The 26,891-nt window shown below is 35.4% G+C and overlaps 1 protein-coding gene across 4 annotated transcripts in view; it reads right to left on the bottom strand.

Moving 5' to 3' along the window:
* The window catches only part of LOC141550393 (phospholipid-transporting ATPase ABCA3-like), a 187,647-nt gene that overhangs the window by 14,486 nt on the left and 146,270 nt on the right, over positions 1-26,891 (bottom strand). For all 4 annotated transcript variants that reach the window (XM_074280994.1, XM_074280997.1, XM_074280995.1 and 1 more), the window contains 5 exons: positions 19,640-19,898; positions 19,283-19,487; positions 18,545-18,764; positions 8,976-9,131; positions 5,377-5,561 (listed from right to left, as the gene is read on the bottom strand). In XM_074280994.1, the coding sequence (XP_074137095.1) occupies positions 5,377-5,561; positions 8,976-9,131; positions 18,545-18,764; positions 19,283-19,487; positions 19,640-19,898 (1,025 nt within the window). The remainder of the gene's footprint in view (positions 1-5,376; positions 5,562-8,975; positions 9,132-18,544; positions 18,765-19,282; positions 19,488-19,639; positions 19,899-26,891) is intronic.

The following is a 26,891-nucleotide window of genomic DNA, read 5'->3' as shown; positions in this document are numbered from 1 at the left end:
CAGTTCCTCAATCTACTTATTCCCCACGACCTATTTCTCCACACACACTGACCACCAGGATACTCTCCTTCCTTCCTCAATGAATTTGATGCCTAGAAACTTATTGATATGATACTCCCCTTAAACTTTCTAACTCAGTTTCTCATTACTTATTTTTCCATCCCACTTTTTCAACATATGGAGATGTTCATACTTTTAACCATACTATCACCCATAAGCATTCTACCTCCATCTCTCTAAACTCTAAAATTCCTGTATCTGATCATAATCTTTTATTATTCTGTTTCCCAATTTATTCTCACCATGGATCCAATCTGCCTATCCTCTTAAGTTCTTTCTCACATTTTCAAGAACTATTCTTTCTTTCTTTGACTATTGTGATCCCTTAGTGATTCAGTTTAAGTACTCTTTATTTTTTGTACTTCAATACTCCGCTCCCTTGATCATGTCTTGCCAAACCCCATCTTGGATTATTCTCACTATTCACTCTCTTTGCTACTATTCAAGTACATGGTATAGGAAAAAATCATGAAGCCATTCTGACTGGAAACACTACATATTTATGCTACATAATCTCAACTGGGTCTTCAATGTAGCAATACAATCTATGTGTTGCTACCTAATCAATTCACTATTTTGTGACCAGGAAAACTATTCTAAATCTTTTCATACTTCCTTAAGTCTCTATGGTACAGTACATGTTCCTTTCCCTTCTTGGAGAACCTTGCCTCATGACTTCACTGAAAAAATTGAGGCCCATTTCTAAAATAGAGATTTGACTCAGTTTTTTAATAGTTCAAGCTATCCTCCACAATTGATAAATGGTCAAAAGATATGAACAATTTTCAGATGAAGAAATTGAAACTATTTGTAGCCACATGAAAGGCGCTCCAAATCACTATTGATCTGAGAAATGCAAATTAAGACAACTCTGAGACACCACTACACACTGTCAGACTGGCTAAGATTATAGGACAAGATAATGCTAAATGTTGGAGAGGATATGGGAAACTGGGACACTGATACAATTTTGGTGGAACTGTAAATGGATCCAACCATTCTGGAGAACAGTTTGGAATTATACTCAAAAAGTTATCAAACTGTACATAGCCTTTGACCCAGCAATGTTTCTACTAAAGTTTATATCCCAAAGAGATCTTAAAGGAGGGAAAGGGACCCACATGGGCAGAAATGTTTGTGGCAGCCTTTGTAGTGGCAAGAAACTGGAAACTTAATGGCTGCCCATCAATTGGAGAAAGGCTGAATAAATTATTGTATATGAATGTCATGGAATATTATTGTTCTGTAAAAAAATGACCTAAAGGATGATTTCAGAGAAGCTTGGAGAGACTTACATGAACTAATGCTAAGTGAAATGAGCAGAATCAGGAGATTATTATACATGGCAACAAGAAGACTATACAATGATCAATTTTGAAGGACATGGCTCTCTTCAACAATGAGATGATTCAAACCACTCCATTTGTGCAGTGATGAAGAGAGCCATCTACACAGAGAAAGAGAATCATGGGAACAGAGTGTGAAATACAACAACATTCTCTCTCTGTTGTTATTCGCTTGTATTTTTTTTTTTCTTTCTCAGTTTTTCTTTTTTTTTTTCTTCTTTGATCTGATTTTTCTTGTACAAGTTAACTGTATAAATGCGTGTGTGTATATATCTATATCTATATCTATATCTATATCTATATCTATATCTATATCTATATGAGATTTAATATATTTAACATGTATTGGACTACCTGCCGGCTAGGAGAGGAGGTGAGGGGAAGGGGAGGAAATTTGGATCAAAAGTGTTTAAAGGTATAAACTCCTTTCAGAAGTCTAAAGGTGTAAACTCCTTTTAAAAGTGTGAACTAAAGGTGTGAATTCTGAGCTAGAGAATTGTTAAGTACCAACTTATCACCTAATAAGGATCCTAACACAAAAGATTTTGCCAGGATCAATGTTGAAAAAATTACCCATACATATGTTTTGTAAATAAAAAGCTTTAAATAAAAAAAATTGAGGCCATTTGCTGAGAGCTCTCTCCTCTCTTTCTCACATCACTTAGTTGCCTTCTGCTAATTTTTTTCCTTCATTCTTCTCTCACAGAAAAAAATAACTCTCCTCTCCTAAAGCAAATCCTTCTACATGCATCCTGGACATCAATCCATCTTGTCTTTCTTAAGGACTATGCCTTAAACTTAAGCCACTTATTTATTGGCCACCAATCGGTGGCCTCGTTTGGTCACCATTTGGGTCCTGATTGACTCAAATTGAATGTAAAAACAATCATTGCTGTTCTGGGATCAGAAATCTTGAAGGTCTTCCCCTCCCAGACTGATTGATTGATTTAGACTTTTTTTTTTTTGACTAGATAAAAGAGGAGAATCTTTGCTTTTTAGCCTTAATCACTGAATGGATGCTGCCTCAGTCAACCTGAGACTTGTTGAAGACTGTAGTTTAAAAACGCCAACGTCTCCCATTGCATCCAGGGACATCTCCAGCCCTCTTTATCTTGCCACTGGACCCAATAGCTCTGGAGGGGAAAATGAAGCAGGTGACTCCCTCACTTAAGTCCACTTCACTTACATGTCATAGCATTACTTCCCTGATGTCATGCTTCTCTTGTGAACGGACAAATAACAGCAACAGTAGTTTGCCCTTTCTAATTTCCCTGTCCAGCTCTATATCTGTCTAGTGCCAGCTTCTCTGCTACCTACAAATGTCTACTATGTTTCTTCCATCATTAAAAAACCCTCATCTGATTGAGCCACCCCTGCTAACTATCACTGCATATCTCTCCTATTTCTTGAGAAATCCACCTAAATCATAATCTCCAATTCCTTCCCTTTCTTGTTCAGTGGTTTTTCAGTCCAACTTTTCCTAACCCTATTTGGATTTTCTTGGCAGAGACAGTGGAGTGGTTTGCCATTTCCTTTTCCACATCATTTATAGATGCTAAAACTAAGGTAAACAGAAGTTAAATGACTTGCCCACACAGTTATTACATGTCTGAGGTTACATTTGAAGTTGCATTTCCCTGACTTCAGGCTCAGCTCCCTATTCACTGCTCTACCTAGCAGCCCCCAAACCCAGACCAGCTTGTACTGCTGCTGTAGAAGTCTAGAAAGAGGCTGCTGCTGGGGGTCGGGTTGGTGGAGAAGCCCTGTGATCTTCAGTGTAGACACACCCCACCATTTGTCCTGTCTCTTAACCCCACCCCAGCCAATGGGCCTACAGGTAGAAGTGAACTTGGAGGGAGAATTGTCTCCAAAACTTAAAAGAGTACTGAGGAGAATAGAGTGTTTAACTGACAGAAGATGGAGAGAGAGATGGCAATTCTGGCAGGGCTGGATGAACTCTTTCCATGATCCCAGAAAATCCCAGGAAGAGGTCAAAAGGGCAAGAAAATGGACTAAGGTCAAGTCTTCTGTGATATCTCCTATTTTTTTTTTCCTTCTTGGGGAACTACAGACCAGGAGCATCTCTTCTCTCAGCCCACTTCCTTCAATATCAAACATGATTCATGTTTGTTTTTCTGGAATGGTATTTTGATGCAAGATATTGAATCAATTAAGACTGAGATCAAAGCTATAAGCAGGAGTATACAACGAAGATCTAAAGCCATACAGACAATTACAAGTACATAAAATTATACACTGAGATCATTTTTTTATGCGATACGTTTCATTTAGATCCCTTGTATCTGGAGCCCTCACTGAAGTTCCCTTTCACTCAACTGTACTTATATTCTATACCATACAGATGAGTACTTAATTACTGACTTGCCTTTTATTGTTTCACGTGGAAGGAGTGCTAGCCATGGGTTTAGGGAGAGATGGTTGTTTGTTCTTGAATATATTAACTTCTTTGAGTCTCAGTTTCTTCACCTTTACTATCTACTTGATAAGGTTGTCATGAAAGTGCTTTATAAGTCTTAAAGTGCTATGAAAGAATTTTTAAAATAATCTTCTTACAAAAGATTACCTCAAGCTCTGTTAGGTTACAATGGCTGTTCTTCAAAGACTGTTACTAAGGTTTTTGTTTGTTTCTCCATATTTCCCACATTAACTAATAAGCACTTAGAATTTATTAGTTTCTAAATACTTTTGCCCAGTCATTTATCCCTCTTACTTTCCCATATTAGGTTTATACCATAATGGTCCATTATACTATCATCTTGGATCTCTAAGAAATCTGCATTATTGTTTTACAACTTCTTGGTTTCTATTCGTAATCAGGAGGAACTGTCTTTGAGCAGAAGATCTTCCCGGTTCCCTCATTTCTGTCCCCAATCCAAATAAAGTCTTACTCCTAGTCACATATCTGAGGAGCAGGTATTTTCCAGTTTCCAGGTTCTATTGAACTATTACTCTTTTTCTGATTTCTGTTTTCCTGTTGGAAGCTTAAATTTCCTTTTAGCTTATTACTTACTGAAACCCCTAAACTTATCTGTGGTTTACTTATAACAATGTATAAGCCTGAACATCAGTACCCAGATACAGTGACCAGCTGAGATAAATTTGTAGAGGCTTATAAAGTTCTCTACCAGGAAATGAAATCTGTCATTTATAGAAACAAAGTCCATCCAGCAAGACAGAGAAAGGCTATGATTGTATTAAAGAGTTAGGGTTGCCCATGATGATGACATGAATCATGGAAGTAAGAAGCTGAGCAATAGAAGTTTAAAGTCATTCCTCTCACATTCTTCCTCTCTCCCACGCTTCTCTCCCCCACCAAAAATAGAACATTAGATGTTGTATTACTATGACATAAAAGTTCAGATGTTTATAGAGTTATGTAAGGCAAAAGTCACAACAAATCCATGAACTAGAATAAAGCCAAAGAAACTAATCTAGAGAATGAGTTAGATGATAGAGAAAATTATCAGATTAATTTATATACATTTCAAATTGTGAATATTATTTGTTGTAAGTATCATGTCTGTTTTAAAGCATAAAAATGTTGCATGTAAATGGAAAAAAGATTTTTTTGTATGTTTCAGAAGCAGTATGATATGGCAGAAAGGTCAATGGATTTGGAGTTAGAGGACCCAAGTTCAATTCTCATTTTGGCTACTTATTTTATCTCAGTGCCTTCATCTGAAAAATGATAGATTTGTACTAAGTAGTTGCTAAGGCCCCTGCTCTGCTCTAAAGAAATGATTTTATGATACTATAAAGTTTCATAGTTATATTTTGATTACTTACAGAAACCCTGGATTGCTAGGTTATGCATAGATCTCTTCTTCCACTTGAGAGCAGCTAATGCATACCATACAGGAGCCAGTATAATGGGAGCAAAAAATTCCATGTTCTGTGAGAAGTCTAACAGAAAATGTGATGTTGCTAAATCAAATGCTTAGCCACTTACCTTATGCCACTTTGTGTAGAATCGAAAAAATATGCAGCGGCTCAATGTATTTCTCAATTTCCAGAGTTGGCTCTCAAGAAGAAAAAGAATGAGAAGGAAAATGAAGCCTGATATAGCCATTGAGGCAATATATTTTCCAATACCATGACCTTCCCATGAATAAATATTCTTCTCATATTCGATACCTGAGGATAACAGAAAGAGATATACTCATTATAGGATGTTCTGATTTCTTTCTTCTTTATCTACTATTTGGAGAGCTTCTCTTATCACAAATGTTTCCTCTAATGTTTCAAAGTTATAATCTTGTAATATGAGCTATATAAATGAAAAAGGTTGGACAACATTTAGCATAATAATCTAAGAAAGGAAAAAATATCAAGAATGCATTTAATAAAATGATAGTATGACAAAGTAGTAAATGTGCTAGTCTTAGAAAGTGGATATGTATTTTTATTCTATGTCAGATATGTCATAGGCAACTACCTTAACGCAGCATAGGAGTAATAATGACAATATTTACACTAACTATTTCATAGTAGTTAGTGCTGATAAAGAGTTGATGAAGAGGAAAATGCTTTACAAATTTAAAAATGCAACATAAATATGGATTTTGATAATTTTTTTTTGCTATGATATTATACATTAGTAAGACTTAAATTAAACAATTAAGTTAATGTAACTGATATAACTTTTGCATATTAAAATCTTATTTTCAGTTTTTCTCTTTGGTTACATTATGAGTTATCAATGTTGACAGTTTTCTGTGATGATATGTAAACTTAATTCTCATATATCTTTCTCACTTATCTGCACACAGATAACAGATACACAAATTTTTTTTTTTAAAGGAAGAAAAATCCTGGATCTTAATCCTTAATATCTGGGGTTCCTGGATGAGTTATGGATAGATCCTGTTCCTCTAGAGAGTTAATTTCTAATGTCTGTGATGCTTGCCCCAACTTCCCTTGGCTCCTTATTGTATCCCTAGCTAGTTAGGCCTTATGCCTTCCATTATGAGAGTTAAAATGTACCAGATAAAGCTATCTCACTGACTATGTCTTCTGTGTAAATCTAAGTCACATAAAATAGTTATAAAAAGATTGAGATATGTGATTATATATTCACTCTTTCGTGAGAAAAATGACAAGGCACCATTTCTATAATTTCCAAGTCTGTTCAAGGATCAGGTAAGGAAAAAAAAATTGTTAAGACACACCTTATGAAAAGAGTGGGAAAGCTTTAAAAGGGAGCCTTTGGGGGTCTGTATGACAGAGAATAGTACTATTAAAGTAGGAAAGGGCCTGTACATAAAGATCCCTGTAGGTCACATATTAACTTAGTTTTTAAAAGTAATGTTTTATATATATATATATATATATATATTATGGTATATCTATTTATTTTGTTAACTATTTCCCAATTATATTATAATCTGGCTTGGATAACATTTAGTAGTATTGCTGCCAGCTGCCTGAAATTTCTTTATTAGAATATAATTTAAGACAATTTAGATATATGGTTGTATCTCCATATGTACATACATTTGCTGGTTAATTGAAGTAAGGGAATAAAATGCCACTGTTTGGTATAGAGTGAAGATAAATTTCTTAACAATTCTTCTAACTTTCTAGGTAGTTTAGCCTTAGCTTCCCTCAAAATGCAAAACAGGTGGCATTTCTGCATAATCATATGCATCTGACAGCTATTTGCCACCCTCATTAAGTGGGTAGCATAAAGAAGCAACAGAAGCCAAGTGTTCTCTGGGGTCATACCACTACTGCTAGAGCTACTTGTTTAACTTAATAATACTCTTTTTGATGCCTCTGAATCCCCAGTTCATTTTTATCTCAGGTTTTTTGCTTCTTTTTCAGGCCTCTTCAAGCCAAGGTTTCTGACCCAAGGCATCCAGTCTGTAGTGATCATTTCTTGTTCTGATACCTCTCTCACTGCCTTCACCACAATGACTAGTATTTTCTGAACTCTAGAGTCTAACCAAGGAGCCCTTCTTGCGATTTCTTGTATGGTTTTTACAATTCCAGCTTTGGCTAGACCTCATGTCTAGAATGTATTACCTCTTAAAATCCCTTCTATCTTTCTACACTTAGCTCAAACTCTTAATTTTACATAAAGTCTTTCTTGATTTACTAGTTCCTAGTGCCATTTTCTCTCAAAATTAACCTATATTATATTTTATATAGTATTTAACACATAGTATATGTATTAGTATATAAGCTATATCTCCAGCATCTATCACAATATCTGGAACACTGTAGGTACTTCATAAGTGCATACTTAATTCATTACCTGCCTATTACTTAGAACCATTCTGCCTGCTTGTTTCCCTTTTCTTTCACTAATCAATTAGTCTTTGACTTGGATTTATGGTATTTATGTACTTGTCCCTAATACAGACTGACTCCTTTACCTTTGATATGTATCACAGAATTACAGAATCATAGATTTAGAGATAGAACAGATCTTAAAAGTCATTTTATAGATGAGGAAACTGAGATGTTAAATGACTTGCTAGAAGAGACACAACTATTAAATTTCTGAAGAGGAATTTGAAATCAGGTCTTCTGGACTCCAAATCTATCATCCTATCCACTATACTATGTTACTTCTAAGTTGTCCTTACGTAATTGGATTAGTGATGACTATTCTGGTTTACCTATTTTGTTGCCACTCATGAACTGTCATAATAATAATTTTCAATGAATGAATAGGAGATATACAAGGAAATATTTTAGGTTATGGACAGCTGGGCATACACATAGTTCATTAAGTCTATGTCCTCTCACCCTACTCTCTCTCCCCTTTCCATGAAACAGTTACTTGAATATATAAATGATTCCACAGCTTTAATAAAAAAAAATCAAGAGGCCACCCTGTTGAGGTTTACAATTTTCATAGACAAATCTCAATGTCTATGAATTAAAGATTTTTACCAGGGTTTCTCTGAAATGAAGAAATTTTTATTCCTTTCTCCAACATTATAGAAATTTTAGAATTAGTCCAATTTATTTCAGACTACTTTAAATTGTTCTGTTTTAGGGTTTCAGTCACTTCAAACTGTAGATCTAATTTTTTTTAAAAAGTAGACCAACTATCATTTTGTCAATGTCACTAACAGAAACTTTAAAGTTGGAGCTTTCATTAATCAGAAAGAACATGAACTAGGCTAGCTTAATGGCCCATTATTCTTATTCTTTTTCTATTCTAAAATATTCAGCTTGTGCATCACAGTCGTGAATATTTTTAATGGATTAGAGAGGCTATAAAGTACCTTCTCCTTTTGATACAGAATTGACTGCTTGTTTTCTGTCAGAAGTTAAGACACCTAGTGCCATAACCTCATTCCTGTTCAGAGTGTCCAGAAAGGATTTAATGTAACTAACTCTCTATAGATCAAACTACTGCTAACTTCCCTAAAGCATTTTGCCTTTATGTCTTCTTTGAGGTCTTCACAGAGAGTCCCCATTCTGAGGAAACTTTTGTACTGACAACGGTCTTAATAACACATCATCTCTTCTCCTTCAGTTTCTAAACATGGAAGGCTGGAGAGAAGGAACTGTTACTTGAGCCTAGATACTCACCTTTCTCGTCACAATCTTTAGAAGCAACAGAAGTACAGTATTTCTGGGCTTTATAGTTTTCATAAAATCCACTGATAGACTGCCCCAGGTTGTGATTGGGAAATACCAGAAATAAATTATCCAAGGTTTTAATGGAGGAATTTGCCATTACCACCACTGTGATAGAAAAGTTACAAGTTATATATTTCAAGAAACATGACTCCCCAAGACACCCACATTAGGCTTATGGAATTCCTAAACTACATGTGATACTTGAAAAATAAAACTTAGCAATATATTGTTTTCCTGAGAGCTACTTCTATAGATATATATCTATCGTGGCATAGTCTATTTGCCTTTGCTTATGGTGAATATTTATCTGTGATGAGAAAGCCCACCTAAACCAATTATCTAGTTTTCATTTTGACTCGAGTCAGGAAAGGAAGCACATTTTCTAGAGGGAATGCAGGGTTTTTTTTAAAGATTTTTTTTTTATTTAAAGCTTTTTATTTACAAAAAATATGCATGGGTAATTTTTCAGCATTGACCCTTGCAAAATCTTTTGTTCCAAATTTTCCCCTCCTTCCCCCCATACTGTCCCCTAGCTGGAAGGTAGTCCAATACATGTTAAATATGTTAAATTCAATATATGTATAATATTTTTACAGTTATCTTCCTGCACAAGAAAAATCAGATCAAGAAGGAAGAAAAAAACTGAAAAAGAAAATAAAATGCAAGCAAACAATAACAGAAGAGAGCGAGAATGCTATGTTGTGGTCCACACTCAGTTCAGAGGGAATGTAGTCTTAAGAAAAGGACTGCCAACCTCTTAAAGGATAAGAGCATTTTTGTTTATTCTCACGTCTACTAACTTCAGTGATTTTATATATACATATGTATACATATAGGTATAAGGAGATATGCCAATTCTGTCTTAATTGGCTCTTTTTTGGCTTATAAATTAATATGTATTAATATAACACAATATGTGATTGTGATGGAATACTATTGTGCTATAAGAAATGAGGACCTAAATGATTTAAAAAACACACAGAAAGACTTGCATGAAGTAATGAAGAGTAAAATTAACAGAACCAGAACACTAAATACAGTAATAGCGATACTATTTTAATTACAACTTTGAGCAAATAAACTAGTTTGTCTTATTATAAATAAGACTATATATATAAATTATAACACACACACACACACACACACACACACACACACACACACACACACACTATTTGTATCTAATGATAGTTGGAATGGGGTAGTGAAGAAAAAAAAGAAAAAAATTTACATGACAATTTTGTTGTATATTTGAAAGGAACAGCAAATTGCGCATAGTAGATTCGCAGTTTCATGTACAATCATTTTTTATTGTACTGTTATAGAAATGTTTTATTCCACAGATTAAAAATTAAATTAAAAAGATATAACACAATACAATTGAAAACTCTTTTTTTCTTCACCTAAGAGCACTTTTTTTTCTCAGTGGCTTGATTTGAACCTCAATTTTTAAAATTATATTACAATTCTTTGTTCACCCTAATATATTAACCAAATAGGACCATTTTCCATTCCTGGAATGGATTTCAGACATTTTTGCTCTCCTTGCTCACAGCTATTTCTGGAATGCCTTTTCTTCTAGCTTTGGTTCCTACCCACTCTTTAAAGTCCAGTTCAAATGCAATATTTTGCTTTTCTTGAATCTCTCAGGTATAATTTCTGCTTCTGTTGAATTCCAATAATACTGCCAATCTCTCTGATTTATTCAGTCTTATACTGTAGTTACTTTTAGTAACTATTTTTAGGTCCCTTACTAAACTGCAAGAGTAAGAGCAGTGAAGTGAATGTCTACTATGTGGAGATATAAAAATCTAGATTTAGAAGAAAACTCTTTTGAGGTTGACATCTCAAAATTTTGTGCTTTGCATGGTGTTTGCAGCACCATGATAAAAGATAATTGTGAAGCAAGTAACAGCAAGCTTAGTATATCTAGGAAAAGAAAACATGAAGCTGGCCATGTTTTAGGCATGTGGGGTGGGTGGGTAATTGGGGAAAAAGAGAAACAGAATTTTAGAATTGGAAGAGTCTTCAGAAAGCTGGAAAGGTAAGAGGGGCAATAGTATAAGGAGTTTTGGATGTGAAATCACTATTCGTTTTTGAAAGCAAAGGAAGTTACAAGTTTATTGTCATGACCAAACCTGCATTTTAGGAAAGTAACTTTAATGATGGAACAGAGGACAGACTAGAGTGGGGAGAGAGCCGAGGTAGATAGACCCACCAGCAGGCTGTTGTAACAGTTGAGATATGAGGGGCTGAGGGCCTCTTCTAGATTCTTGGCAGTGTGATGTATTTGAGAGATGCTGACAGGCTTTGGCAACAGCTTGAATATGGGGGAATAGTAAGTTGTCCAGAATGAATCCAGGGGATGGGAGGATAGTGTTGTCCTCTACAGAACAGGGAAGGTAAGAGTGGGAAATGGCTTAGGGGAGAAATAATGTTTTGGACATGCTGAATTTAAGATATCTACTAGATGGACATCCAGTATAAAATGTCTGAAAGGCAGTTGGAGAGGTGAGACTGGGGTTTAACACAGACACTGGAGCAGGTTAGGCAGATTTAAGAACCATCAGCATATATGGCAAAGAAATACATTGAAGCTGATGAGATCATCAAGCATAGTGTAGAAGGGGAAAAGAAAAGGGCCCTGAACAGAACCTTGGGGACCACTTATAATGAGCAGAGTGACTAGATACAGAGGAGAATCTAAAGAGACATGAGTATCAAGGAAGAAAGAGTGATCAGCAGTGCCAAAGGCTGCACAGAAGTCAAAGGGAGTGAGCATAGAGAAAACTATTGGATTTGGAACCAAGAGATCATTAATAATTTTGGAGAGAGAAGTTTCAGTGGAAAGATGAGACTGAAAGCTAGATTAAAAAAGGTTAAGAGAGTGAGAGGGGGAACAGAAGAGAGGAAAGAAAATAGATGCATCTATTGTAGATGGTCTTTTTTGAAAAGATTAGCTACAAAGAGCAGAAGAAATATTTGATAACAGCAGGGATGGAAAGATCAAGTGTTTTTTGTTTTTTGTTTTGTTTTGTTTGTTTGTTTTTCAATCAAGACAGCAGAGACTGGGGCATGTTTATGGGTAGTAGCTAATGAACCAGTACACAAGGAGATATTGAAAGTGTTGGGGTAAAATGATGAACAAGCTGATTACAAAAAGACTTGGAAAGATTTACATGAACTGATGCTTGAGAAAGGTATACAATAATGGCAAGAATGTGCAGTGATAAACTATGAAAGGCTTGGTTCTTAGTAACTTGGCGATCCAAACAAATCCCAAAAGATATGGACGAAAAATGCTATCTGCAACAGAGAAAGAACTAAAGAGATTGAATGTAAATTAACACATGCTGTTCACTTTGTTCTTTTCTTTTTTAATCTCTCACATGATTTTTCCCTTTTGCTCTGATTTTTCTCTCCAACATAATTTATAAAACAATGTGTATTAAAAATACATGAACTAAAAAAAAAGTAATAGGATAGGGATGACAATGGGGGGCAATCTATTGAAGAAAACATGCTAGAATAGGATCATTTGAGCAAGTAGAGAGGTTAGCCTTAATAAAACTTAAGGTCACTTCATCAGATGAGACAGGGATAAAGGAGGAGAATAAGTGGCAGAAGATAAGGAAGAGGAGAGAAGATGGAATTCATGGTAAATGGCTTCAATTTGGTTTATAAAATATCAAGAAAGGTTCTCAGCTGAGAAAGTAGGAGGTTTGAGAAGGGATGAAAAAGTTTGGAAGAGCTGCTGTGGAGAATGGGATAGTGAATTGATAAGGAAATTAGCAGTTAAGACAGTTGAGATCATGTAACACAAATTTGTGAACCTAATTAGAATGGTTTTTCTCCACCTTTGTTCATTAGCACATGTATAAGTATGAAGGCAATGAATTGAAGGAGCTGATCCAAGGCTGAGAATAATCAGCAATATCATAAAGGGCCTAGGAATTCAATAGAATAATGTAGAGGTGAGGAGTGGTCAGTGCAGGGTTAGATGGCCTGAAAGAGAATTGAAGGGTCAAGGAATGGGAGGCTATGGTATGGCTGAAGAGTGAGGATTTTTTAAGGGAAGGAAAAAGGAGAGTCCACAGACAACTACCAGATTTTGATTGGTTGATAAGAAAGAATAGCATGGCTCTGTAACATGATTTAGACAGATTACAGAATCATGGAGGTTGAGGAAAAACTGTAAATGGCAATGGGGATCAAGATATATCCCAGCTTCCTTGCTCTGATCAATAGAAGAAGGACCCTGCTACTCTGAAGATCCTTGGAGAAAATCTTCAACCTTGCCTCAAATGAGGGACACTGCCCCAAAACTTTTTTTTTTAATGAATTTAAATTTTAACTGTTTGAAGGGGGAAAATGATGTGGGTTGAGGTCCCTTTAAGATTCCTTTCTGATCAAGCCAATCTCCAATTGATAAATGGTCAAAGACAATTCTCAGATAAAGAAATTTAAACTATTCCTAGTTGCATGAAAAGATGCTCCAAATCATTATCAATCAGAGAAATGCAAATTAAGGCAACTCTGAGATACCATTACACACGTGTCAGATTGGCTAGAATGACAGGGAAAGATAATGCAGAATGTTGGAGGGGATGTGGGAAAACAGGGACACTGATATATTGTTGGTGGAATTGTGAATACATACAGCCATTCTGGAGAGCAATTTGGAACTATGCTCAAAAAGTTATCAAACTGTGCATACCCTTTGACCCAGCAGTGTTGCTGCTGGGTTTGTATCCCAAAGAGATCTTAAAGAAGGGAAAAGGACCTGTATGTGTAAGAATGTTTGTGGCAGCCCTCTCTGTGGCCAGAAACTGGAAACTATGTGAATGCCCATCAATTGGAGATTGGTTGAATAAATCGTGGTATATGAATATTATGGAATATTACTGTTGTGTAAGAAATGACCAACAGGGTAATTTCAGAAAGGCCTGGAGAGACTTACATGAACTGATGCTAAGTGAAATGAGCAGGACCAGGAGATCATTATATACTTCAACAATAATACTATATGAAGATCAATTCTGATGGATGTGGCTCTCTTCAACAATAAGATGAAACAAATTAGTTCCAAAAGAGCAGTAATGAACTAAACCAGCTACACCCAAAGAACTCTAGGAGATGATTATGAACCACTACATAGAATTCCCAATCCCTCTAATTTTGTCCACCTGCACTTTGGATTTCCTTCATAGGCTAAATGTACACTATTTCAAAGTCCGATTCTTTTTGTTCAGCAAAACAACTGTTTGGTCATGTATACATATATTGTATTTAATTTATACTTTAGCATATTGAACATGTATTGGTCGACCTGCCATCTGGGTGGGTGGGGGAGTAGGGGAAAAATTGGAACAAAAGGTTTGGTAATTGTCAATGTTGTAAAATTACCCATGCATATATCTGGTAAATAAAAACTATTTAAAAAAAAGAAAAGAAAAGAAAGAGGAGCCAGAACTAGAAAGATGGCCAGGGAAGTGGTATCATCAGGGAGAACCAAATTTCAGTAAAAGTAGACAGAAGCAACAGGAGCAGAATACATTTCAGATAAAAGGAAGTTTGCTGCCTTATGGAACAGGCATTCCAGGGGACATAGTGGGAGTTAGGATTAAACTTTGGGGTGGGAGTTTGAAGGGGATGGGAATGAGGAATCGGGTGTTAGAAAGTAAGGAATAGGGTTTGGATGATGACTTGTAGGAGTTAAGAACCATTGAAATATGAAGGATAATGACCAAGTGTAAGGATGTTTCTCATTGAATAAAAGTTGCTATTCTGGAAGGACAGATGGAGAAAGAAATGGTTAAGTCTAAGGTCAAAAAGAGGGAGGCTCTTCTTTTGAGGTTTCCCACATTCCACTTAGGAGATTGGTCTCACAGAAAGAGAAGATGTCTTGTGATAATATAGATAGACGGAAGTGATTGCTTTGGGACAGATGGTAGATGCTTTTCCTCAGAGAACACACCATATCAGCAGGAGTTGCAAAGTATCGGTGTGGTTTGAAGTGTTCTTCTGTGAAAAGAGTGGCTATGAGGTGGCAGCTGAAACAGAATTCCAGTGCAGATGGAAGATGCCTGACCTGGCCCCTGGTCTCTTTTCCTCCTGTGTCCAGCAGATCATCATCCATCAGAGATAAAAACTGCCTAGACTATGTATTCTCTAACTATGCTCTCTGCTATTATACTCTTCATTTGTGCTCATTTTATCCACTGATACAGTATATAGTTGTAAAGGGAGAAATTTTGTTATTGCTCTTCATGCAATGTTATTTCAGTAAAAATCTTTGTTTTGAGCTAATTATATGAATTACTTAAAAGTAAAAGCACTGGATGGGACTTTTGAACTATAGTTTTTTATGTTCAAACTTAAAGAATATTGCTCTGAAACAGACATTACCAAGAGGGACTGATCTACACATTTTTGTGATAGTAGCTTTGAGAAGATAGTTAGATAAATACATAGACATACATATATATCCATATTTATCTACATGCTTACATTTATCTAGATCTACTATCTGTTTCTGTCTGTCTCTTTCTTTTCCCCTCCCTTGATATCTATCTCAATTTCTATCTATATTCAGTTCTAGTTTCTCTCCTAAGCTTAGGCTTAGTTCAAATTGTATATCTTGGGGGAACTCAATATATGCAAATTTAAATTTAATATCTTTTCTCCAAAACCCATCCTTCTTTCAAACTTTTCTGTTTTGTTCAAGGGCACCATTATCCTTCAGATCATCCAAGTTCACATCTTGGTTATCATCTCTGATTCTTCACTCTCATCCTTCATAGTTGAAAATATTTTTTTCATCTCTACCTTTTTCAAATTGACCCTCTACTCACAAAGCTACCATTGTAGCTCAAACACTCATTGCCCTTTTCTTGGATTACTGCAATATTCTAAATGATCTCTCTGCCTTCAATTTCTCCTTTCTCTAATTCATCTTTCACACAGCTGCCAATATGTGTCTATACTCTGTGTTTACCTCCTATAGAAATTTTGGAAAAAGTCTAGAGGGAGACGAAAATAATTTGGGAGGTTATTTTTAAGGGCATGGATTGGATAGTCAAAATTTTGTTGTTGTTGTTGTTTTTAAATAGAATTAACCTTTAAATTAGAAATTAGAATACTGAAGTGCTGAGTGTGATTCTATATAGATTTGACTCCTCAGGTTCTAGATATGATAAATTGAAAATGACTTATAATTAAATCCATGCCCTTAATAAAGGAGCTGCTTTTATTAATTTTTAAAATTTGAGAAATTTAGTATTTTATAATATTAAAAATAAACAACAATGGCAAATGTAAATAATAATTTCTTTTATTTCTTGTGATCATTGAATTATAGTCTTCTCCTTAGATCCTCTAAAACCATAAGAGCCAGAGGGTCCTCAAATCTCTTATTTTACTTCATTTTTTTTTTTTTTTTTGCAGATGAGGATACTGAGTCAAAAAGAAATTAAGTGAGTTGCCCAAAATCAAATGAATGACAGAATGGGAATTGGAACCCATGTTTTTTTATTCCAAAACTAGTACTCCTTCTCCTGCACCATGGTAGAAGAGACCTCATATCCATATCATGGCCAATCCAACTCATATCTGACCAAGAATCTCCTCAATAACATATCCAACAAATGCTCATCCAGTCTTTGGGGATAAACACTATAATCTCAATCCCTAATCCAGGAACACTGTTCTATTTCTACCAGTATACCAGTACTTTATAAATATTTTCTCATTTAAGCCTCACAACAACCCTTGAAGTTGAAGAAACTGAGGCAGACAGGTTAAATTACTTGTCCAGTATTACACAGCTAGTAAACATCTGAAGCTGGAGTTGAATTCAAGTCATCCTAACTCCAGATCTGGCATTCTATTCACTGTACCATTTACTTGCCACATATGGATGGGGGTGGAGTACAAAATCTTTGCCCAGCCCTTATGCAGGCACTCCTTCTGTAGGCACTTGAATCACTATTTTTGAATAATTTTTTTTCACATAGTTGTGGTGAGTATGCTTATGGTATTTCTAGTTCTACTTTTTACATTTCATTACTTTGTTAGGATTTTTTTTAACTTAACTCTTAATAGTATTTGTATCTGTCATTCAGGCAGAGATGGAAGGAAGCACATCTTGGTTCATTATCTTTTAAGCTAGAGAGTCTAAATAATCTCTTATTTGGAGGAAAAAAGGGAAATTAGTAGTGGAAATTTCTTTATCATTTGGGAAGAGGGAAGCATTTAGACAGAGATATGGCCACTGAGTCACACATATCATGTCCTTTAAAATATATTGGACGAACTATAATGTTATCAGAAATAATTGAAATCCCATTAGTGGAGATATTTTGTTCCCTTTCTCATTCTATATGTAAAATAAAAATGTTACTTTTCTGTATTTCCCCAAGAAATGAACTAGGAATCATACTATTCTTCCACAAAATGTGTGAATAATTGACACTGCTATTAGCAACATATAACATTCATACACTTAACTTTTGTGACTTCAAGCATTCGTGTGATTATTATTCTCATTTCACTTGCACTGGCATGAACATTTGTAGTTAAGCTCAGTAGGAAAAAAAAAAACGAGAGGTGCGATACATGCAAATTAGTGGAGCTGATATATTATTTCAGGCTGGTGTATCCTTTACAATCTCTAATGGCAGCCACCAACTGTGAAGGACAGAGTGTTGGAGGTGATGTCAAGAATTCACCATTTTTGGTGTCGTCCAATAGCAGCAACTAAAGTCCCAGTAATCTCTCTTTTGGTTTTTGGAAGTTAGCACATGGTTTAATGCCCTCATACCAGCATCTGACATAGTATCAGGTAGGATTCAGTTTAAATTTAGTTTTGAGAATTTTACTTGCTGTACAGTATTAATGGTAGTGTAGATTTCATGTTACAAGAATTGAATATTGTCTGAAATCAATTTTTAAAGAGATGTTAAAGAATTCTAGTAAAATTTTTTGCATATTACCGATTAATTGTGTGTGCTGCATTTAAAGGATTATTTCATGGTTAGTGTGTGAGGAAAAGTGCATACTATTAGAATTAATGTTTTATTACAAATAATTATAAGCATAAGAATGTATTTTCAGCAACTTCTAGGGAAAGATTATAATTTTTGGTGATCACAGGAACCTAACTCCCTATTTCTCATATTTTCAATATATCAATATTCCCATTTTTGACTTTTGTACCATTTTCTAGGAATGTTGCCTCTGCAAAAGTTAAGGATTGATTAGATTTATCCTATTTTAGACTTTCTATCCAAGAATCTTATTCTGTCTTAAAGGAATCAGAGAATTTTTCTATTTGGAAGATTGTTAGATATAATCTACCCCAATCTAGTAGATTTATGATAGTCATAACTTTTTAATGATTGTAAATTAATTTTCTTATTTTAAAATGTTTCACCTCACTTATTCATTGTTTTCACTGGGACTTACATGGGGAAGAAAGTAGCTAAAGGGAGAGAAAAAGTAAGTGTTATTGCCCTTACCATTGGATTCTGCCATGTAGACAAAGAGGAAACTGATCATGCCTGAAAAGAAGTTGAACACAACAAGTTTGGCATAGGCAGTGGCGCTACCAGTAAATAAGAAGCTCATCAGGTACATGAGGGGGATGACGGACCAGCCATATAGCATGAAGATTAATAAAACATCTGCTGCATGATGGTTGTCAACAAAAGCTTTCACACCGGAGAACTTGAACACAACCTAAATCAAAGAGACCAAATACAGAGATGGGAAACATGGGTTAAGAAAGGAAACTATCAGTTAAGAACCCTAGAGATAGAAACTGAGTGTTTCACTTTTAAAGGTATATATTTAAAAAAAAGATATATGTATAACTATTTTGAAAACAAAGGCACTAAGATGACAGTATTTTCTTACAAAACAGTTTTGTTTTGTTTCCTTTGCCAAGATAGGAATTAAAACAGGAATGGTGTATGAACACCACTATATCCAGGTGGTGTTCAATGTCCAGGGCATCAATTTTGTGGTTAGTATAAACAGTGAACAAAGGGATTAGGACTGGACTTTTGCAGATACCAGTATATCAGGAACTAAGCTTTTCTTCTGTTTAGGGAGAGAATATAGAGAGAGGTTTCTCAGCAGCAGGAGCCACTGATTGGCCTTAGTCTTTGTAGCTAGATTCAAGAAAAGAGCAGTATTGCCTGAAGGAGAAGCTCTACTAATGGACTCTGAGATATCCACATTTTTCCAATACTCACCAGCAGCAGAAGGCAAGGAATGATAAAGTTGAAGAGGTCCCACAAAAAGGCAGAAAGCCAGAAATTAATAATTCGTACACCACTCACAAATTGGAGGTGCTTTGCCTTAATGATTCTCTCGGTGACTGTCAGGAGACAAAAGCTACTGGCCAAGGCGGCCATACCAAAGAACAAGCTGAAGGCAATTTCATGTCCACGACTGCCCCTGTGGGAGATGGACATGAAGACTTATCAGTGTGCCCCAGCAGACTTGTGGCAGAAAAGACTGATTCCTATCAGAAGCTATTTTCCACAGTATGATTATTTAAGTGTACAAAATGTTAGGGTTTGAAAACCATAAGCCAAAGTATTACGTACTTTTGGTATGTTTCTCTTGCAGCTTTGATAGCACTTCGAGGCTGAGGCTTATTGGAGACTTGAATGGAAGCACGAGTACCAACACGTGACATGAGTAGGATGTTGTCCACCAATGCCAAGGCTGCTGCAGGTGAATGGTATGCCTGGTTGTTGAAAAGGGCAGTGACCAATGTCTTATCTTTTCTGGAATCAATCTCAATTGCAACGATGCATCGGTCAGTGCATAGTCTACCATTTAAGAGGAACTCTTCTATGTTACCTAGAATGGGGAAATCACAATTGTCAACCAATATGAATCATGTAAGATGAACTCTCTCTCTTTGAGGAATAATTATGCTTAAGAAGAATAAATTTTATTGTAAAGGCAAAAAATATCTCATAAGCGTAAAGGGATAACTCTTAATAGAACACAGAATAAACAATATCTGTGAAATTGGGCTACAGCAATGAGCTATCTATAGCAATAAAGCTATTCTAGCATTCATTCTCCAAAAACCCTGATCAGGTCAGTGTTAAATAAAATTTCCACTCTAATGGGATTGTGTAGAACAGGAAATTACTATTCTTTGAATTTTTTGTTTGTTTTTGTTTTTTAAAATTTTTATTTTATTTTATAATTATAACTGTTTTGACAGTACATATGCATGGGTAATTTTTTACATTATCCCTTGCACTTACTTCTGTTCAGATTTTTTCCCTTCCTCCCCCAACCCCCTCCCCCAGATGGCAGGCAGTCTTATACATGTTAAATATATTACAATATATTCTAGATACAATATATGTGTGTAGAACCGAATTTCTTGTTGCACAGGAAGAATTTGATTCAGAAGGTAAAAATAACAGTTTACACTCATTTCCCAGTGTTCCTTTTCTGGATGTAGCTGATTCTGTCCATCATTGATCAATTGGAATTGGATTAGCTCTTCTCTATGTTGAAGATATCCACTTCCATCAGAATACATCCTCATACAGTATCATTGTTGAAGTGTATAATGATCTTCTGGTTCTGCTCGTTTCACTCAGCATCAGTTGATGTAAGTCTCTCCAAGCCTCTCTGTATTTCTCCTGTTGGTCATTTCTTACAGAACAATAATATTCCATAACATTCATATACCATAATTTACCCAACCATTCTCCAATTGATGGACATCCATTCATTTTCCAGCTTCTAGCCACTATGAAAAGGGCTGCCACAAACATTTTGGCACATACAGGTCCCTTTCCCTTCTTTAGTAGTTCCTTGGGGTATAAGCCCAGTAGTAGTATGGCTGGGTCAAAGGGTATGTACATTTTGATAACTTTTTGGGCATAATTCCAGATTGCTCTCCAGAATGGTTGGATTCTTTCACAACTCCACCAACAATGCATCAGTGTCCCAATTTTTCCACATCCCCTCCAACATTCATCGTTATTTGTTCCTGTCATCTTAGCCAATCTGACAGGTGTGTAATATCTCAGAGTTGTCTTAATTTGCATTTCTCTGATCAATAGTGATTTGGAACACTCTTTCATATAAGTGGAAATAGTTTTAATTTCATCATCTGAAAATTGTCTGTTCATATCCTTTGACCATTTATCAACTGGAGAATGGCTTGATTTCTTATAAATTAAAGTCAATTCTCTGTATATTTTTGAGATGAGGCCTTTATCAGAACCTTTAACTGTAAAAATGTTTTCCCAATTTGTTACTTCCCTTCTAATCTTGTTTTATATTAAACTAGCCCTGCATTCCTGGTATAAATCCCACTTGGTCATAGTGTATTATCCTGGGGATGATTTTCTGAAGTCTATTTGCTAATATCTTATTTAAGATTTTAGCATCAATATTCATTAAGGAAATTGGTCTATAGTTTTCTTTCTCAGTTTTTGATCTACCTGGTTTAGGTATCAGTACCATGTTTGTGTCATAGAAGGAATTTGGTAGGACTCCTTCAATCCCTATTTTTTCAAATAGTTTACATAGCATATATTATATTATATATATATAGCATTGGAATTAGTTGTTCTTTAAATGTTTGGTAGAATTCACATGTAAATCCATCTGGTCCTGGGGACTTTTTCCTTAGGAAGTTGGTTAATAACTGGGTCTATTTCTTTTTCTGAGATGGGACTATTTAGACTACTTCTTCCTCTGTTAATCTGGGCAAGCTATATTTTTGAAGGTATTCTTCCATTTCATTTAAGTTATCAAATTTATCAGCATAAAGTTGAGCAAAGTAGCTCCTAACTATTGTTCTAATTTCCTCTTCATTAGTGGTGAGTTCACCTTTTTCATTTTCAAGACTAACAATTTGCTTTTTATCTTTCCTTTTTTTAATCAGGTTTACTAAGGGTTTGTCTATTTTGTTGGTTTTTTCACAGAACCAACTCTTAGTTTTATTAATTCAATAGTTTTTTTACTTTCAATTTTATTAATCTCACCTTTTATTTTTTGAATTTCAAGTTTTGTGTTTGTCTGGGGGTTTTTAATTTGTTCCTTTTCTAGCAATTTGAGTTGTAAGCCCAATTCGTTGGCCCTCTCTTTCTCTATTTTATGCAAGTAGGCCTGTAGAGATATATAAAACTTCCCCTTATTACTGCTTTGGCTGTATCCCACACATTTTGGTATGATGTCTCATTATTGTCATTTTCTTGGGTGAAGTTATTAATTATATCTGTGATTTGCTGTTTTACCCAATCATTCTTTAGTATAAGATTATTTAGTTTCCAATTATTTTTTGGTCTATTTTCCCCTGGCTTTTTATTAAATGTAATTTTGATTGCATTGTGGTCTGAAAAGGATGCGTTTACTATTTCTGCCTTACTGTATTTGATTTTGAGGTTTTTATGCCCTAGTATATGATCAATTTTTGTATAGGTTCCATGAACCTATACTCCTTTCTGTCTCCATTTAGCTTTTGCCAAAGATCTATCATATCAAACTTTTCTGGTATTCTATTTACCTCTTTGACTTCTTTCTTATTTATTTTGTGGTTTGATTTATCTAATTCTGAGAGTGCAAGGTTGAGATCTCCCACTATTATAGTTTTGCTATCTATTTCCTCTTGCAGCTCTCTTAATTTCTCTTTTAAGAATTTAGATGCTGCACCACTTGGTGCATATATGTTTAATATTGATACTGCTTCATTATTGATGCTGCCCTTTAGCAAGATATAATGCCCTTCCTTATCTCTTTTAATTAGATCAATTTTTGTTTTTGCTTGATCTGAGATGAGGATGGCTACTCCTGCTTTTTTGGTTTTCCTGAAGCATAATAGATTCTGCTCCCCCCTTTTACTTTTATGCTGAATGTATCACCCTGTTTCAGGTGTGTTTCCTGTAAACAACATATAGTAGGATTCTGACTTTTAATCCAGTCTGCTAACTGCTTCCTCTTTATGAGGCAGTTTGCCCCATTCACATTTATGGTTAGAAGGACTAATTCTATATTGCTTGCCATCTTATTAACTCCTGCTTATGCTTTTCCCCTTTCCTTCCCTCTTACCCCCCTACCCAGTATTAAAATTGTGAACACCACTTGGCTTTTCACAGCCCTCCCTTTTTAGGATCCCTCTCCCACCTTAAAGTTCCTCCCCTTATTTTACCCCTTTTCCTCACAATTTCTGTATTTCCTTCCCCTTAGCTTACTCCTTCCCTTTCACTTTTCAATGAAGTGGAAGAAGTTTCACCATAAATCGAATATGTCTATTGATACACACTATGATCATCTCCCTCCTTTCTTTCTCTTAGATATAATAGGTTACCTTTGCCTCTTCATGAGATATAGTACCACCACTTTACCCTTTTTTATGATATAATTTCCTTTCCATCTCCAGTTTCTAAGACAAATTGTACATATATCTTTACATATTTTTTTGGTAGAAGTATAGTTCTCAAGATTTCTTTTTACCTTTTTAGAAATCTCTTGAGTTCTGTATTTGAAGATCAACCTTTTATGTAGGTCTGGTTTTTTCATCAAAAATAGATGGAATTCATTTATTTCATTAAATGTCCATCTTCTTCCCTGGAAAACGATGCTCATTCTTGCTGGGTAAGTTATTCTTGGGTGCATAGCAAGTTCCTTAGCCTTTCGGAATATCATGTTTCAGGCCCTTAGTTCTTTTAATGTAGACGCTGCTAGATTCTGGGTTATCCTTATTGTGGATCCTCCATATCTGAATTGCTTTTTTCTAGCAGCTTCCAATATCTTTTCCTTTGTCTGATGGTTCTTGAACTTGACCACTATATTTCTTGGTGTTTTGATTTTAGGGTCCCTTTCAGTAGGTGATGGATGAATTTTTTCAATGTCTATTTTACCCTCTGTTTCCAGAACGTCTGGGCAGTTCTCTTTGATAATTTCCTCGAAAATGGTGTCCAAGCTCTTTTTTTCCTCACATTTTTCAGGGAATCTGATTATTCTCAAATTGTCTCTCCTGGATCTTTTTCCAGGTCTGTTGTCTTTCTAGTAAGGTACTTGACATTCTTTTCAATTGTTTCATTTCTCTGGTTTTGCTTGACTACCTCTTGGTTTCTCCTTTTTTTATATCTCTTTGTAATTGTCCAATTGAGTTTTTATCTTCTATGGAATTTTTTTCCATTTTATCCATTTTATTTTTTAGAGAGCTGTTTTCTTTTTCCAGCTCACTAATCCTGTTTTCCTTGGAGTTGTTTACCTTTTCCAGCTCACTAATCTTGTTTCTCAAGGATTTGATTTCTTTATCCACTCTGTCTTTAAATGCATGGGATGACTTCTCCAGGCTCTCTTGCCAAGCTTCCCTTTCCTTTTCCCATTTCTCTTCCAGCTCTCTTGTGAGAGCCTTTTTGATTTCCTCTATGAGATTCTTTTGTATTGAGGAGCAGCTCATATCCCCCTTAGGGGATTCCTCTGGGGACAGTCTGTTTTTAGTTTCCTCAGTGTTTGAAGTCTGCTCTCTCTCCATACAAAAGCTGTCAATGGTTAGAGCCCTTTTGAATTTTTTGTTCATTTTGTCAGAGTAGGAATCAAAGAAAACAAATTGACAAGAGAAACAATTGGTCTGTTTTGCGGAGGATGGGGCTGGATGGTATTAATGGGCTTCCTCTACAGACTGGGGGTAGGGCAGCAGCGAGTCACTAACAGAACAGCAATGGCTGCACTGCGTCTGCACTCTGAGAACGCTCTGAGTCAGTCCAGGTGGGGGTTGGGGGTGGCCGGGTTCTGAGAGACACTAGCTTTCTGGGGTTTTAATCTTCACCTCAGGTGTTTACACTCTCTCTGCTGCTCCTGGCTTTCTGCCAAGATGGAGTATCCACACTGGGGTAAAAGCCTTTTCACAGAACCGGCAGAGATCACACCCCTCCCCCTCATGTCTGAGCTGTGTGAGCTGGCTGTCTTGCTCTGGCTGCCTGCCCTCAGTCTGCGCCCAGTCTGATTGACCCTCCCCTGAGCAAACACAGACTTTTTTTGGCGACTTTCAAGGACGTCTTCTCTTGGTGATTATTTGTGGGTTTCTTTCTTTCTGGGTCAAGCATTAAGTCTGAGGCTTGTCATCAAGTAAGTTCTGAGAGAAAACGAGGAGCTCAAGCAGCTGTCTGCCTCCTTGCCGCCATCTTGGCCGGAAGTATTCTTTGAATTGTTAAAGTGAATCATAAGCTTCCAGGCTTTCCTCTTTGTTTTTTCAGCTGAGTTATCAATGAGAGATGGTGTAATATTTTACAGTGACAGAGTCAGTGGATTCAGATCTTCAGACTTTTAATGCCAAAGCAACCATAGTATGCTGGTTAACCTGTTTTGACCTTAGTTTCCTCACCTGTAAAATGAGGGAGTTGTAACAGAGAGAGCCTCTGAGGTACCTTTTTAGTTATCTATGGAGGAAATTCATAAATTGTTGCATGCAAGATGATAAAGTTAGTTATACCTTTTTCCAAATATTAAATGTTTAGACACCAGGCTTTGAGATCAGATGTTCAAAGACAAATGACTTATTTCCCAACTGCCTGTGTTATGTACCACCTTCTCAGCCAGAGAGAAAGGAAAATTAAAAGGGATATATGGTTTGACATTCAAATCATATTATAATGTGACATCATAGTCTTCTACCAATCCTCTCTCATGACTTGTGATCATTTTCCAGCTCCTCTTTGAGGATTCATACTTTGGTGCAATTTAGGGGAGGAGGGAGATGATTTTATAAGGACTAACGTTAAAGAAAAATCCCATGCCACATTTTGAAAACGTTTACTCTTATCTCTTATCTTATTAACAATTTCTATAGGTAAGAATATATATCAATATATATATATAAATAATATAATAAATAAATGTATATCAATTAGATGCATAGTATCTATTATTTAAGTCCAGCTATAGTGGCTTATCCTGGTATAGAAGTAATCTTGTTTTCTCAAAGACTATGGCAATAAAATGCAATGTCTGAAAGGTTTTGCCAGATGAAAAGTTTAAAACAATGTATTTTTAAGCTGAATTTAGACAACTCACCTTGAAAAAAGAAGACTGCAAAAAACCTTATTTTATATAAAACCATGAATCTTTTATTTTATACCTCCTTGCTTTTTATAAAATTATATAATAAATTCTACATGCTACTATAACTTTTCTGCTTATCTGTGCTTTATTTTGAATTTCCTTTTGTTCTATCCTTTGTACATTTGTACATAAACTTTATTTTATTGTTATTTGGCATCACTGGTGTTAACCCTTCCTTCTCCCTCCTTTCTAAATAAAGACTGGGTGAAAGAGAGGAAAAAGAACTTGTAAGAGATAAGCACAGTCAAGTAAAATGAATCTACATATTAATTTTTTTTTTGTCAAAAGGTGGATTACATGTTTTTTCATAGGCCTGATGGTTGATCATTGCCATTATCAGACTTCTTAAATTTTTAAAACTTCCAATCTTAAGACATTTCCCAGCCTTAGATTCTAGGTATGCATTTTTTTTTTGTCCTTTTATATCCTACTTTTAGTTTTTTTCCCTTAGAACTATATTTTCTTTAGAACTATAATACTTCTATTTTAGCCTTCCCAGCCACACTAATCAAATTTTTTCCCTGTTAAGTTTGACATTGTCCTATATCACACTCTGTGTTCAACTTTTCTTTGTCCATTTCAGATAAGAGTAAGGTTTATCTGTCGCTCATTGTATACTTTTCTTATCACACATTTCTTTTTCTTTTTTTCTTTTTTTTTTTTTTTCTGAGGCTGGGGTTAAGTGACTTGCCCAGGGTCACACAGCTAACACATTTCAAATACAATAGCAAGTTCAACACTTTTCTT

Source organism: Sminthopsis crassicaudata, chromosome 1 (genome assembly GCF_048593235.1).
Source record: "Sminthopsis crassicaudata isolate SCR6 chromosome 1, ASM4859323v1, whole genome shotgun sequence".
Taxonomy (NCBI): domain Eukaryota; kingdom Metazoa; phylum Chordata; class Mammalia; order Dasyuromorphia; family Dasyuridae; genus Sminthopsis; species Sminthopsis crassicaudata.
This window is presented reverse-complemented; position numbering and strand designations above follow the sequence as displayed.